Source organism: Quercus lobata, chromosome 11 (assembly GCF_001633185.2).
Source record: "Quercus lobata isolate SW786 chromosome 11, ValleyOak3.0 Primary Assembly, whole genome shotgun sequence".
NCBI lineage: Eukaryota > Viridiplantae > Streptophyta > Magnoliopsida > Fagales > Fagaceae > Quercus > Quercus lobata.
The window spans coordinates 13,738,988-13,751,292 of NC_044914.1; the positions used below are offsets into that span (position 1 = coordinate 13,738,988).

The 12,305-nt window shown below is 35.1% G+C and overlaps 1 protein-coding gene and 1 pseudogene across 1 annotated transcript; one reads left to right on the forward strand and one right to left on the reverse strand.

Moving 5' to 3' along the window:
- Positions 1-1,318: 1,318 nt before the first annotated feature.
- Positions 1,319-5,988, forward strand: LOC115967782 (annotated as a pseudogene).
- Positions 5,989-8,182: 2,194 nt separating this feature from the next.
- LOC115968671 lies at positions 8,183-11,608 on the reverse strand. Its single transcript, XM_031088129.1, has 2 exons — positions 10,307-11,608; positions 8,183-8,513 (listed from the first exon to the last, which is right to left on the reverse strand). Exon 1 carries the CDS (start codon positions 11,292-11,294, stop codon positions 10,332-10,334), a length of 963 nt encoding a protein of 320 aa, XP_030943989.1. The 5' UTR covers positions 11,295-11,608; the 3' UTR covers positions 8,183-8,513; positions 10,307-10,331.
- Between the last annotated feature and the right edge of the window lie 697 nt (positions 11,609-12,305).

Here is a 12,305-nt window from a genome sequence, read left to right on the forward strand (position 1 = left end):
GTTAAATCCATAAAAATCACTGCACAACCACAACAAGCACAACCCGTCGTGTCCATCAAAACCAGTGAAGAAGAACAAAACAAGAACCCAGAAAAATCAACACAACCAAACCGAAACCCATGCCCGATACCCTGTCCGTTTCAGTACCAGCCGACGACACCTGTGCCAAGGGGCACGGTTTCACGGTCTTCACAGACGAATCGAGCCCTAACTGATACTGACCGCCCGATTTCGCCGCCAACGGCGTGGTTTGGTCCTTCTCGATCGAAACAGAATGAGTGCAAAGCGAAACGGAAGGGTCTGTGGCAGCTGGGCTTGTGAGATCGGCGTTGGAGAAAAGGGTCGGCGGCTGGGCTTGTGAGATCGGCGATGGAGAGAAGGTTTGTGGCGGTTGGGCTTGTGAGATCGGGGATGGAGAAAAGGGTCGGCGGCTGGGCTTGTGAGATCGGCGATGGAGAGAAGGTCTGTGGCGGAAGAAAGAAGAGATGGAGAGGCAGTGTGGAGAGAGACACGGAGAATGAAATGCAGAAATAATAAAAAACAAAAAGTTAATGTGAACGTAATGGAGCTAAAATTTTTAGATTTAGCTCCACTGCTGTAGCAAGTTTTTAGTGTTTGAGGAGTTAAAATATAGTAATATAGCAATATAGCACCACTGCTGTGAGTGCTCTTAGTAGCTTTTTCTTTAGAGAGAAAATTGTACCTTGACTTGCATTTGCACTTGGTTTTTTTTTTTTTTTTTTTTTTTTGAGTTAATTAGGTAACAAAAGACAAAATAGGTATTTCATTGGTAAGTAAAGTCCAAATTAAAGTAAAAGTTTTGTAGCTTACTCCACAAAAATAAGAGATGTGTTATATCCACAATATTTTCACAATAAATTATAAATGGTTAGTTATTATTGGTTATAATTTGAATTTATCATTAAAATTACTTTTTTGCTCCACTAATAACAACTTGTAACAATCTGATGTTTAGAATTTTTTGTAAAAATGTTGTAAAAATATTATGAAAATATTGTGGATATAAAATTTCTCCAAAAATAAAGTCGCTCAATAAGAAAATAGAAACTTCATTATATTTATTTATCCTACTTATTAAGGAATGGTCATGTTTACAAAATTTTGAGATCACAACTATCTCTTTTCCCTTTTTCTTTTGTTCACTAAAAAACAAAAGAGAAAAAATTAATGGAGCTCCAAGCCTCCAAATACAACAGAATCAACCGAAGAACCTAATGAATGCCTAACGAAAAACTAAATCGTATGTAATATGTATATGTGGTTGAGTCATGTGTCACGTAAAATGGCACGAGGTAAACTCAAGTCTCGAACAGCAAGGCATTATTGTTTTCTCAGAAAGACACAGTTAAAAACAGACAAACTTTTCTCAGAGAGAAAAACTCATTATATAGAACTAGAAAACCACATACACACATTTACAGAAACTCATGGCAATGGAATCTCCCTTCAAGGCTGAAATACTGAAAGGGAAGGTGGCATTGTTGACTGGTGGAGGGTCAGGAATTGGGTATGAGATATCATATCAGTTGGGAAAACATGGAGCCTCCATTGTTATCATGGGCCGCCGCAGGAATGTCCTTGACTCTGCTGTTGACTCCCTTAGATCTCATGGAATTCATGTAATTTATTTTCTCTCACTTCCCAGAATCCTTTTTTTTTTCAACTAGTTTGTTACACTGTTTTTGTCAACTGGGTTTGTTTCATATCTTTGAGTTTCTCTTTCTCTTTTATGTTTGGAATGAAAGTTGGGGTCTTGTTTGGTTTCTGAGAAAAGTGTTAGGAAAATGGATGAAATCATGAGTTTTTGTTTGTTGTTCTTATTACTGAACTTGGAGTTTAACGAATATGTGGTATGAACAACCATTTTATTTTATATATGTTAATCAGGATTTAACAAACAAACAGAAACTTAAATGATAACTTGGCTATGGATCTGTTGACTAATCAGGATACGCCATGTGTATTTTGTATGTTAAATAATACGATTAATAAATATATTTAATTTCCTAGTTGAATAGTGTTGATAAATAATTTCAGTGATTTTTTTGTTAAATATATATTATCTGGGAAGTTCCACTTGAGGAAATAATCTGGCTCAATCTACAAGTGGGGTTAAACGGGTTTTCTCAAACCATACAAACAAATTAACATTTATGTATGATTGAACCTAGAAACAGGCAGCCGAGGAGTACTAAGATAAACAATAGGAGGTTAATTTGCATTGTCGAAATAAGTTCATTACTAGCAAATTTTTTCCTACAGTGTATAAGACAAACAGAACTTTTACACTAGTGTTGGTATTGGTAAATTACGTACGGTAAGTATCGAGTCTAAGGTTCAAAACAATATGGTCGAAACAAAACCTTGGCTGAATTAAAAAAAAAGGAATAATAGGGTAGGTTAAAAGGTTAAGAAACTTTCATCTTTTGATAAAAAAAAAAAGATCAAGAAACTGAAAGAGAAGCTTTGGAACAAGCACTTGTCATGACTTGTTCTAGCAGATTCCCACCTATGTTTGTATCAAAAAATTGTTATAGAATCATCTGAGAAGATTAATGAGAATAAATGATGAAGCATAGTTGAGAGGACCGGAATGTTGATGTTAGTGTTAGTGATGTGTAATTAATATAGATTGTTGTCTGACTCTGATAGGTTAACTAAACTCCCACATTGTAGAATTCTTCTGATTGCTGCTTGGAAACTATTGCAGGATTTCTACTATGCTTTCTTTTAGTTGGATGCTGATGTCTGGTTTCATGAATATTTTTGTTGCAGGCTGTTGGACTAGAGGGAGATGTTCGCAAAAGGGAAGATGCAATTAGAGTTCTGGAATCAACTATTAAGCATTTTGGCAGGCTTGACATTCTTGTAAATGCAGCAGCCGGCAATTTCCTTGTAGCAGCAGAGGATCTAACCACTAATGGCTTCCGTACAGGTTGTATCTTTAGACGTGTGGATCCAAAATATTCCTTCTGATTCAATAAAGAGTATTGGAAGATTTATCCTACACTGTATAATTTGATTGGATTTTTATCTTTGTTCATATTTTTATGTCCATGGTAATTTCCAAGAATTAAAGCTAAGTTGTTTAAGTTGATTTAAGTTGTAACTAGTATATATTGGGTCATGAACATCATAACTCCCAACGGAAAATACTCATAGATCACGATTATGCTTAACATTCATTTCAAAAGCAGGGGAAGCTTTATTTATTTATTATTTATTTTTTAAGTTTGAAAGTATCAGTGAATATGTTTTTCACTTATTCTAGTATATGGATCCACATGCTCATTGAGGTCTTTCTTGGGTGATCTAGAAAAATGAAATGAGTTCAGTTTCTATTCTTATAGGGTAGGACACAATCCTTTAGAATCAAATCTTTGAAGAAACTGGAGCCAATTCAAAGATGAAACTAAGGAACTCCTAAGAATTCCATTTCATGAAATAAAATTGATTTATGACATCATTAAAGTTGATTTGTTTCAAATTCCAAACAAATAAAACGAGTAGCACCATGTGCTGTCTAAACATGGTGGGTGGTGCCTTATGTCAATTGGTGGTTCCTCAAGTTAACTAGGTTGAGAATTGCAACTTAAATTTATATCACATGATTTCAGTGACTCCGGGACAATATTACATTATTATTCCAGGTTTTTCAGTACACGAAGACTCTTTAAGAGTTTATAATTGAATGTTTCCTTTTTTTGATTGGTTTCTGCAGTAATAGAAATAGATTCTGTTGGCACTTTTACAATGTGCCACGAAGCACTTAAAAACCTTAAGAAAGGGGGACCAGGGAAACACCCATCTAATGGTGGAACAATCATAAATATAAGCGTAACTATGCATTATACAGCCACTTGGTATCAAATCCATGTATCTTCTGCCAAGGTTTGTAAAATGGGGTTTGTGAGTTTGTCAATAACATTTCTTATTAACTGTATTCAATATCTTCACATTCTTTTCTTTTATGCCAGGCAGCTGTTGATAGCATTACAAGAAGCTTGGCATTGGAGTGGGGAACAGACTATGACATTAGAGTCAATGGGATTGCACCAGGACCTATTAAGACACTGCTGGTGTTAGTAAACTTCTACCTCAAGAAATTATAAGCAAAGCTAGAGAGGCACAGCCTTCGTATAAATTTGGTGAGAAATGGGATATTGCTATGGCTGCTCTCTATCTTGCATCTGATGCTGGTCAGTAATCTAATTTACTAATTTTTTCTAATGTAATTTTTTCCCCCTCTATGCCATGTGTGTATGTGGATTCCCAAGAATGTACTCCCTTTTGGTCAAATGGTAGAAATCCCTTCATAACCTAGCTATCATAACTTGCAATTAGACAATTAAGTAAAACACAAATTAATTTATGAAACTTATTTTTTGTCATTCCCGGATCCATTTCTGACTGAGGTTGACAACTTTTTTTACTTTTGGCCCTTCTAGGATTCTGTCACACGTGCGCACACACACACACATTCCTCTTTTCTCTCTTGATTGACAATGTTGGATGAAGAGCAGTTTTCATAGCCCCTGCATGTAACTTCCTAAAATATTCAATGAAATAGGAACATTCATTTGAACTCTTCTCATTAATTTGTCTTTACTTCTCCTTGCATCTTGATTGATTCCACAATCTCTTCTTCATGAAGGAGCTTTATTTGATTAGCTTGCAATAGGTTGTTCCTTAGGCTGATTCCGCAAGTTTATTCATGTTCCTACAAACCTTTTTTTTACCCTTCTTTTTCTCTTTGAATTACTCCCTAATATGCCTTACAATATTTGCTTATGGGCTGATGTTGTCATTTCTGTTGGGTATAAATGTGTTAGTTGAAGTCCATATGGGGAAAAAATAACCTCATTTCTCCTCAATGTGTACTTTAATTTCTCTAACAACTTCTGAGACATGTCAATGGAAACTTCCTGGTATAGGTACTTATCAATTTCCTGATATAGGCATTTTGGTTGTGATGGATCTCTTTGTGACTCATAATGTAGGTATGATGTGTCTAGATCTAGATAAACACAGTTGTATTCTATTTTCACCAATAGAGGCCGTTGCCTTGTTTCTTATTTCCTTATCTCTAGGTGCTATGTATTCCTGGGAAGTATTGAAAAAGGTTTAATTCTAATTAATTGGTAATGAACCACCTAAAAGTTAGATTGCTCTGAGCATAAGCAAGAACAGTAGATACAAACTGGGGATATTGATGATACGTGCGTAAGTGCCATTTGTAATCTTTTCTGATGAAATTGTACTCATTTTATTCTTTTTTATTTTTATGTTTTATATAAATACAATAAAATTTCAATTTATGACGTACATTTCATGATGATTTCTTTTTATTCTAATTTTATAAGACTACAAGTTACATTTTGGGATATTGAGCTTTTTCCATTTCGCAACAATAAGTGCTTCCACTGCACTAATTTTTATGTTCATGATTTCAAAACTGCATAATTTTCAAGCTAAAGATATTTTTTTGGGAATTTATAAATGTTTTAAATAATTTTGCTACTCTTCCTTTTATCCTCATATTGCTATACACCGAGAATCTTATGTACATGTCTTATGCTTTTAAGGAAAATATGTCAATGGAACAACATTGGTGGTCGATGGAGGACAATGGCTGAGCAGTCCCCGCGATCTACCCAAAGAGGCGGTGAAGCAGCTGTCTCGAGCAGTGGAAAGTAGGTCTAGAGCAGTTGGGGTTCCTAAGAGCAAGCTATAACGATTCAATTGGATTTTGTCCTTTGGTCCTCTCATCACATTGGCTGCTTTCTTAATGCAGAGATGTTCACTTTAATTGGCAATAAGCGTGTGTGGATTGTAGACTAGAACCACAACCCTTTCGTATGAAGAGTACCTTGATCATTAATATTCTCCTATTGGATTAGCATCAATCTCAAAAAGAATGTAAACATTGCATTTTAGAAAAGGGTAAAACGCAAGGCGTGCATAGAAGTGGACTGTTTGTTTGCACTTTGAAGTTGCAGTTAGTGAAAACTTAATCTTGAAAAGTACATTGTGAAAATAATTTCCCCTTTAACTAACATATCCAATGATTTTAAGAAAGGTAATAAACCATAATTTGGCCCAGAGATAAGGTAATAGGGCAGGCCACAAGTACAGAGCCAATTAGATGAAAATATTAGATTCATATATGACAATTATTTGGTCCTTGTGCTCACTCAGCAGTAAGATACCTATTTTTTCTATATTGCTTTTTTGGACAAACATTTGCATGTTCATGTGTTAGCTGTTAAGTATTTGCCAACTCTACCGTATTGTTTCTAGCTCCGCCAATCTAAGTCTTAGCAGTTGTGCAATGCTTTCCCTATTTGCTTTTAGGGTAAATCTATGATGGAGTACTTGCTTAAAATGCTATCTATAAGTGTTCTGATATGATTGGATTATATTTTACCAAGTTATCCAGACTTAAATAAATGTTGACTCACAAATCACAATTTAGGTATATATTTCAATTATTGTGAAGACATGATAAAATCAAATTCTCTCATTTCAAACTTTTGAAATGGATAATATTTTTGAAATTCCACAGTAGAGTAACGCAAAGGACAAGAGGATCTAATCTTTTTAGTACAGCACAACCCATTTGTGTTCTAACTAGGGCATCCAGAGATAAACTGGGCTTAGTAAACAAAAGTCACAATGAGGACATAAACACTTGGTAGGCATCTTCAAAGTATATTTAGAACACAGTTTTATAACATACTAGGTCCCTAGATCACATGGGCATCATGTGAAAACTAGATACTTTTCTTTTCTTATATAAAAAAGTAGTGCAAAATGAAATAACATACTTTCTACTCTTGAACTGCCAGTCAAGAAAATCACAAGATGAAAACCCATTTGCTAGTAGTTGGGAACAACCACAACCTAAGAGGGTATGGAGGATGGGTAAAACATGACTTTAAGTTGTATACTAATGAAAGAACACCAGCAAATGAGATTTGACATTTTGCTTCACTAGGCAAATAAAAAATAATCCCCCTCTGTTTTATTCTGACCAACTTCTAAGTGCTATAAATCAAAATGAAATGATTCTCTATCTTACAATCCAATAGCCACAAACAATACACGTATAAATGGTCAAGCCTACACATAAAGTGGGTATTCTAAAATATTTATCCAGAACAAATCAGCTGATGAAATGCATACCTCCAGTGTACCCTTAGCATCTCTACCAACCAATTTTGACCCACCTATACTCAAGGTATCTTAAGTTTCTTAAAAAACACATCCTAGGATTAAATTAATGCAATAGTACATAATGTGGCTTATGACTTCTCCATGCCACGTATTCATAGATTCAAAATTCTAAATAGAAATTAGGGTTAATGAAATTAAATAAGACTAATCCCTTTTCATGAAATCATTTTAAAGAAAATAAAATAAAAAGGATTTTTGCTCATGACATATGACAACCTAAAAGCAACCTCAAACATGGATGATTTGCCTTTTGGGTTGTCTTCATAAAGCGTAAAACAATAAAAAACCGGGATAACCAATGCCAAATTTTCATTTATCCATTCCAGGATTATGCAGTTTATAATTAACCATAAATTAAACCACATATAAGGGATATGGATTCTTCAGCACAAGGGTTTATCTAGACAAAACTACATGGGAGATCCCAAGAAATAATAAGTAAAAAAGCACGAAGGAGACACAAACAACTACAACAGCTTTGGTAATATTGCATCACCTATAAAAGTTTTCAAACTCAAAGTTGTGACACCTCTTTGGTAAAAATGCCTGTTAGATCTTAGGATCTGACAGGTAGTATGAAATTCTCCAAAGGACATAAAATTCTTTATCAAAGGGTTCCATGGAGAAAGGATAATGATACAGATATTTAATGGAAGTAACATAAGTACCTTGTGCAACCCAACTAGCCATATATAAATCCATATTTCAACATTCAGTGTGACGGAAACAATGACATCTTGGCCCTCACAGCAGACATGCACACAGAAAAAGTTTTAAAGAATTAAGTGAGTTTTCAACCTGATCAACATATGAACATAGAACAAAAGCTTTTAGCTTTGACATTAAAATACTCAAAATCCTCCAATTTAACCTAATTTACAATCTAAAAACAAATTGAAGAGGTAACACTTTTTTTTAAAATATGTAATAAATATTTCATTAAAAAAATGCAAAGGTTTTCACAATAGTACACAAGATGTATACAAGAATAGAGCAAGAGATAACACTTGAAAATAGGCAACTCTTCAATAAAGGAACAGAAATGTGGCAAAGTTCAGTAACGCAACATTTCTATTGCTTCTCTTCACTTCAAATCAGCTGCAGGTCAACTTTCCAGATGAAGCATGAAACTTGATATCTCTTTTGTTATACTCCGAACTTCCTCTTAATCAGAAGCTAGAACATGCAACTAATTCAATTTCACAGTCTTCTAAATTGGCTTTGTACATAAAAAAAGGTCGTACACAGTGCACCCTCTATATGCAAACCAAAATCCAAGTCAGCAACGTATATAAATATAAATATAATATATATATATATATATATATACACATTTTTATTTATTTACAGTATCACCCACTGAGCTAAATTCTGGGATTCTATATGCAATCTTTTATAATATATAATGTCAACTCCTAGGAAATGTCACACATACATTACACGCATCATATATTTATTTAAATTTTTCTACAGTATCACCCATTGAGCTAACTCCTGGGATTCTATATGCAATCTTTTATAATATATAATGTCAACTCCTAGGAATTGAAACGCATATATTACATACATCAATTCCTAATGTATCACCCATTGAGCCAACTACTAGGATTCTAGATGCAATCTTTTAAAATATAACTGCTCACAGTATTCCTGCTCATCCAGCCCATAATTCAATGGCAAACAAAAACATCACATTGTCTGATGGTAGTCTATGACAACAGGAAACCAAATCCTAAAGAAAGAATCATTGGGAAGTCCTTATGGTGTCTTGAAATATAAATTAAAAATAACAAATCCAAGGCATCAGATATACTGTTTTTCAAATGCATGAATCCTGCCATCTCAGGAAGGAAAAAAAAAAGAGAGAGCCACTTACACCAGTCAATCAACATCAGTAGAAACTAATAGTTGTTTATTGTATTTATCTGTGTGTAAGAGGGGGGAAAATCGTTTTAATAAAATTACATTTTGCACATTGACCTTATCCCCTAAATTGATCTCAGGCGTGGTCATTATCACTCAATAAATAATTAAACTCAATGGTTTCAAAACTGGGCTTTCCATATCCAGGTAAACTGGACCCAATCAAAAGCGCACACGCACACGCACACGCACATTCTTGAAGCACAACACAAAATTTAAAACAAGAAACATACACCAATGAAAAACAGTATCAATTTGATCAAAAAAATAATAATAGAACAGAGTCAACCTCTGGTGAGATAGCCACTAGATCAGGGTAAACTGACGGTTTAAAATAAATCCAACCAAAATGTTATACCCAGATCAGTTATCCAATCAGCCAGAACCAATGGATATCCTGTATCAATCAGCTGGGGTTCTGAACTGAGGCATAATCCCTCAACACCAAGAGAATTTTAATAAAAAGAGTATCTGTGTATGTATGAAGAGACAGCAAAAGTTTAAGGAAAAAAAAAATCCTGAAAATATACTATAGACAAATGAAAACACCATAACTAGAGGAAACACAAAAGAGAAAACCCATAGTTTAACTCATAACCATCCTCTTGTTATCAACCCTGCCGATAGTCAGATCAGTTCATTCAAATAAAGTAACCAGATTATTTACTTTGGCATCACATAACACATTACTTCATTTAAAAAATGTAGAGAATAAAGACATAATAAATATCTAACTTGGGTTCAAATCCCCCCTCCCACACTCGTTGTGAGAAACAAAAATAAATAAAGGTATCTAACTTGGGCTTTCCTTCTATAACAATAAATTCAAAATTGCTATCCAACTACATAATTGTGAATTGTAAAAAACAACCCAAGCATCATCTAATTTATGATCTAAAGCAAAAACAAAAAATTTCCAAATCCATCACAGCATTTATAATCTAATATCCAGCAGCAATCCACAACAACTACAATATATGACTTGCTGAAATAAAGTTATTACCAAACTAACAACAGATCATTAAAAGTACTATTTAACAGCTCAATTATCCAAATGTTCATTCTCTCTACACATTCCTAAAACAGTTCAAAAAAAAAAAAAAAAACTTTACGTGATCAAACTTACACATAAAATTGTCATGAAATCTATCTCAGATTTCCAAATTCTCCATCTGAATATTGCTCTTGAGAGGCACGTACTCCCCAAGATACCCACCAAGATGGTCATGCAAAGCTAATTTATCAATCCCTTGATGATGAAAACTCTTACAAACATAGTAAAAGACGCTCTGCACCAACAACCCCACCAAGTTCACAATCACCAACACACCCACCAAGAACCCTCCAACCACAATCCTCACAAAGACCCCAAATTTTTCACCTCCATGCACAACCACCGACCCAAAAACTCCACCAATAACCCCACAGATCGCCAAGTACACAAAAACAAGCACAAAGGCGTAAAGGGTCTTTCCCTTCAACAACTCATAGCTCTTTTTCATAGCAGCAAACCCATAAACCGGTTCCAACACAGAAACCACGCTAGCCAAGTGCCATAGTGCAGTGATATAGACATGAACAAAGAGAAAGAGTATGAAAATGATCAAAATTGCAAAAACAAGCAAAAAGGTGTTCTGGGTATCAATGGCTACGACCAATAAAACCAGGAAAGCAAGGAATACAAAGTTGTAGATCACCATTAGAAGAGAAACCCATAAGAAGGTAACGAATAAGCGCTTGAAAACGTTGGGAATGGCCGAGATTGTGGAGGAGAAAGAGACTGGCTTTGAGGTGTAGAGAGAGGCTACAGTGAAGACTATGGCCGCAGTGGAGAGGAGAGAGAAAGCGAAGAGGAAGATAAGGTAGAGGAACTGGAAGAGGAGGAGGAGAGTCCACTGGTGTCTGGTTTGGGTCGGGTCGGGTTGATAGTTTTGGAGGTGGGTCAGGAGTGGGTGGGTGAAGAGAGAGTGAGCTAAGATGGCAAAGGAGAGAGGGAAGACGAGAGTTAAGGTGATGAGGTAAAAGGTTTTTGGGGATTGTTTGGGGATGGAGATTGATTCTTTGAGGATGTCTGGGATTGTTAAGAATTGGAGATGTTCTGGTGGGAGATCCATGGGTTTGATGGGTTTGGAATCTGGATCTGACAAGCTTTGTGTTTGTAGAAAGTTCTGAGAGAGAGTAAGAGACAAAGAGGTTGATGATGATGATAAGGATTTATTGATGAGTGTTTATGATGTGCAGAGTCAAGAGGAGGCCACTTTTTTAATTTGATTTGATTTTTTTGGGTATTTGGGACATCTGGTGGTTGTGGTACCTAACCTTTGGTCTTTTAAAAGCAGCATATATTGCTAAGTTTGGGCATGTGAGTTGGGGGAGTGGGCTATACCTTGACTTCTTTTGAAGCTCTTGGCCATGTAGGATGGGTTTATTGTTAGGGAATTTGAATTGGGTTCCACACATAATAAGGATGTTTAGGGATGAGATTAAGACATAATTTTGGAGGTATGGAATGATTAGGAATTGGAGGTGTTCTAGGGGAGATTCATGGGTTTGGATCTGACAAGTTTGCGTTTGTAGAAAGTTAAAAGGGAGGTTGTTAATGATGATGATGATTTTGTTGATGTGTGATGATGATGTGAAAAGAGAAGAGGAGGGCAATTGATTGTGTGGTTGGGGCCCATTGGGGGTGGATGATTTGGGCATTTGGGACATTCGAGTGGTTGGGAGGTACCCTTAGCTTTAAGGCATATATTGCCAAGTTTGGGCTTTTTTGGGCATGTGAAATGGGAATTGGGCTATCTTAAGTCTTAACTTCTTCTGGATTTGATCAAAAAAACAAAACCTTCTTCTGGATTTCTTTAGGGCCATGTCTGGGACGAGACAAAAGACATGAATACATGATTTTGAAAGGAAAAAAAAAAAAAAAAACTTCACTGCAGTCCCAATTAGGGTGTATTTTATATTCTTCAGTTCAATTTAATTATATGATTAATGTTATCATTTTCAAAAAAAATTCATTCATTCATATGATTTATTGGTCAATACAATCACCTAGTTGAATTCAACTCTGAAACTTATGGAATAACACCTTAAAATTGCACTTTTATTGTTTTCTTGAGGAAAAA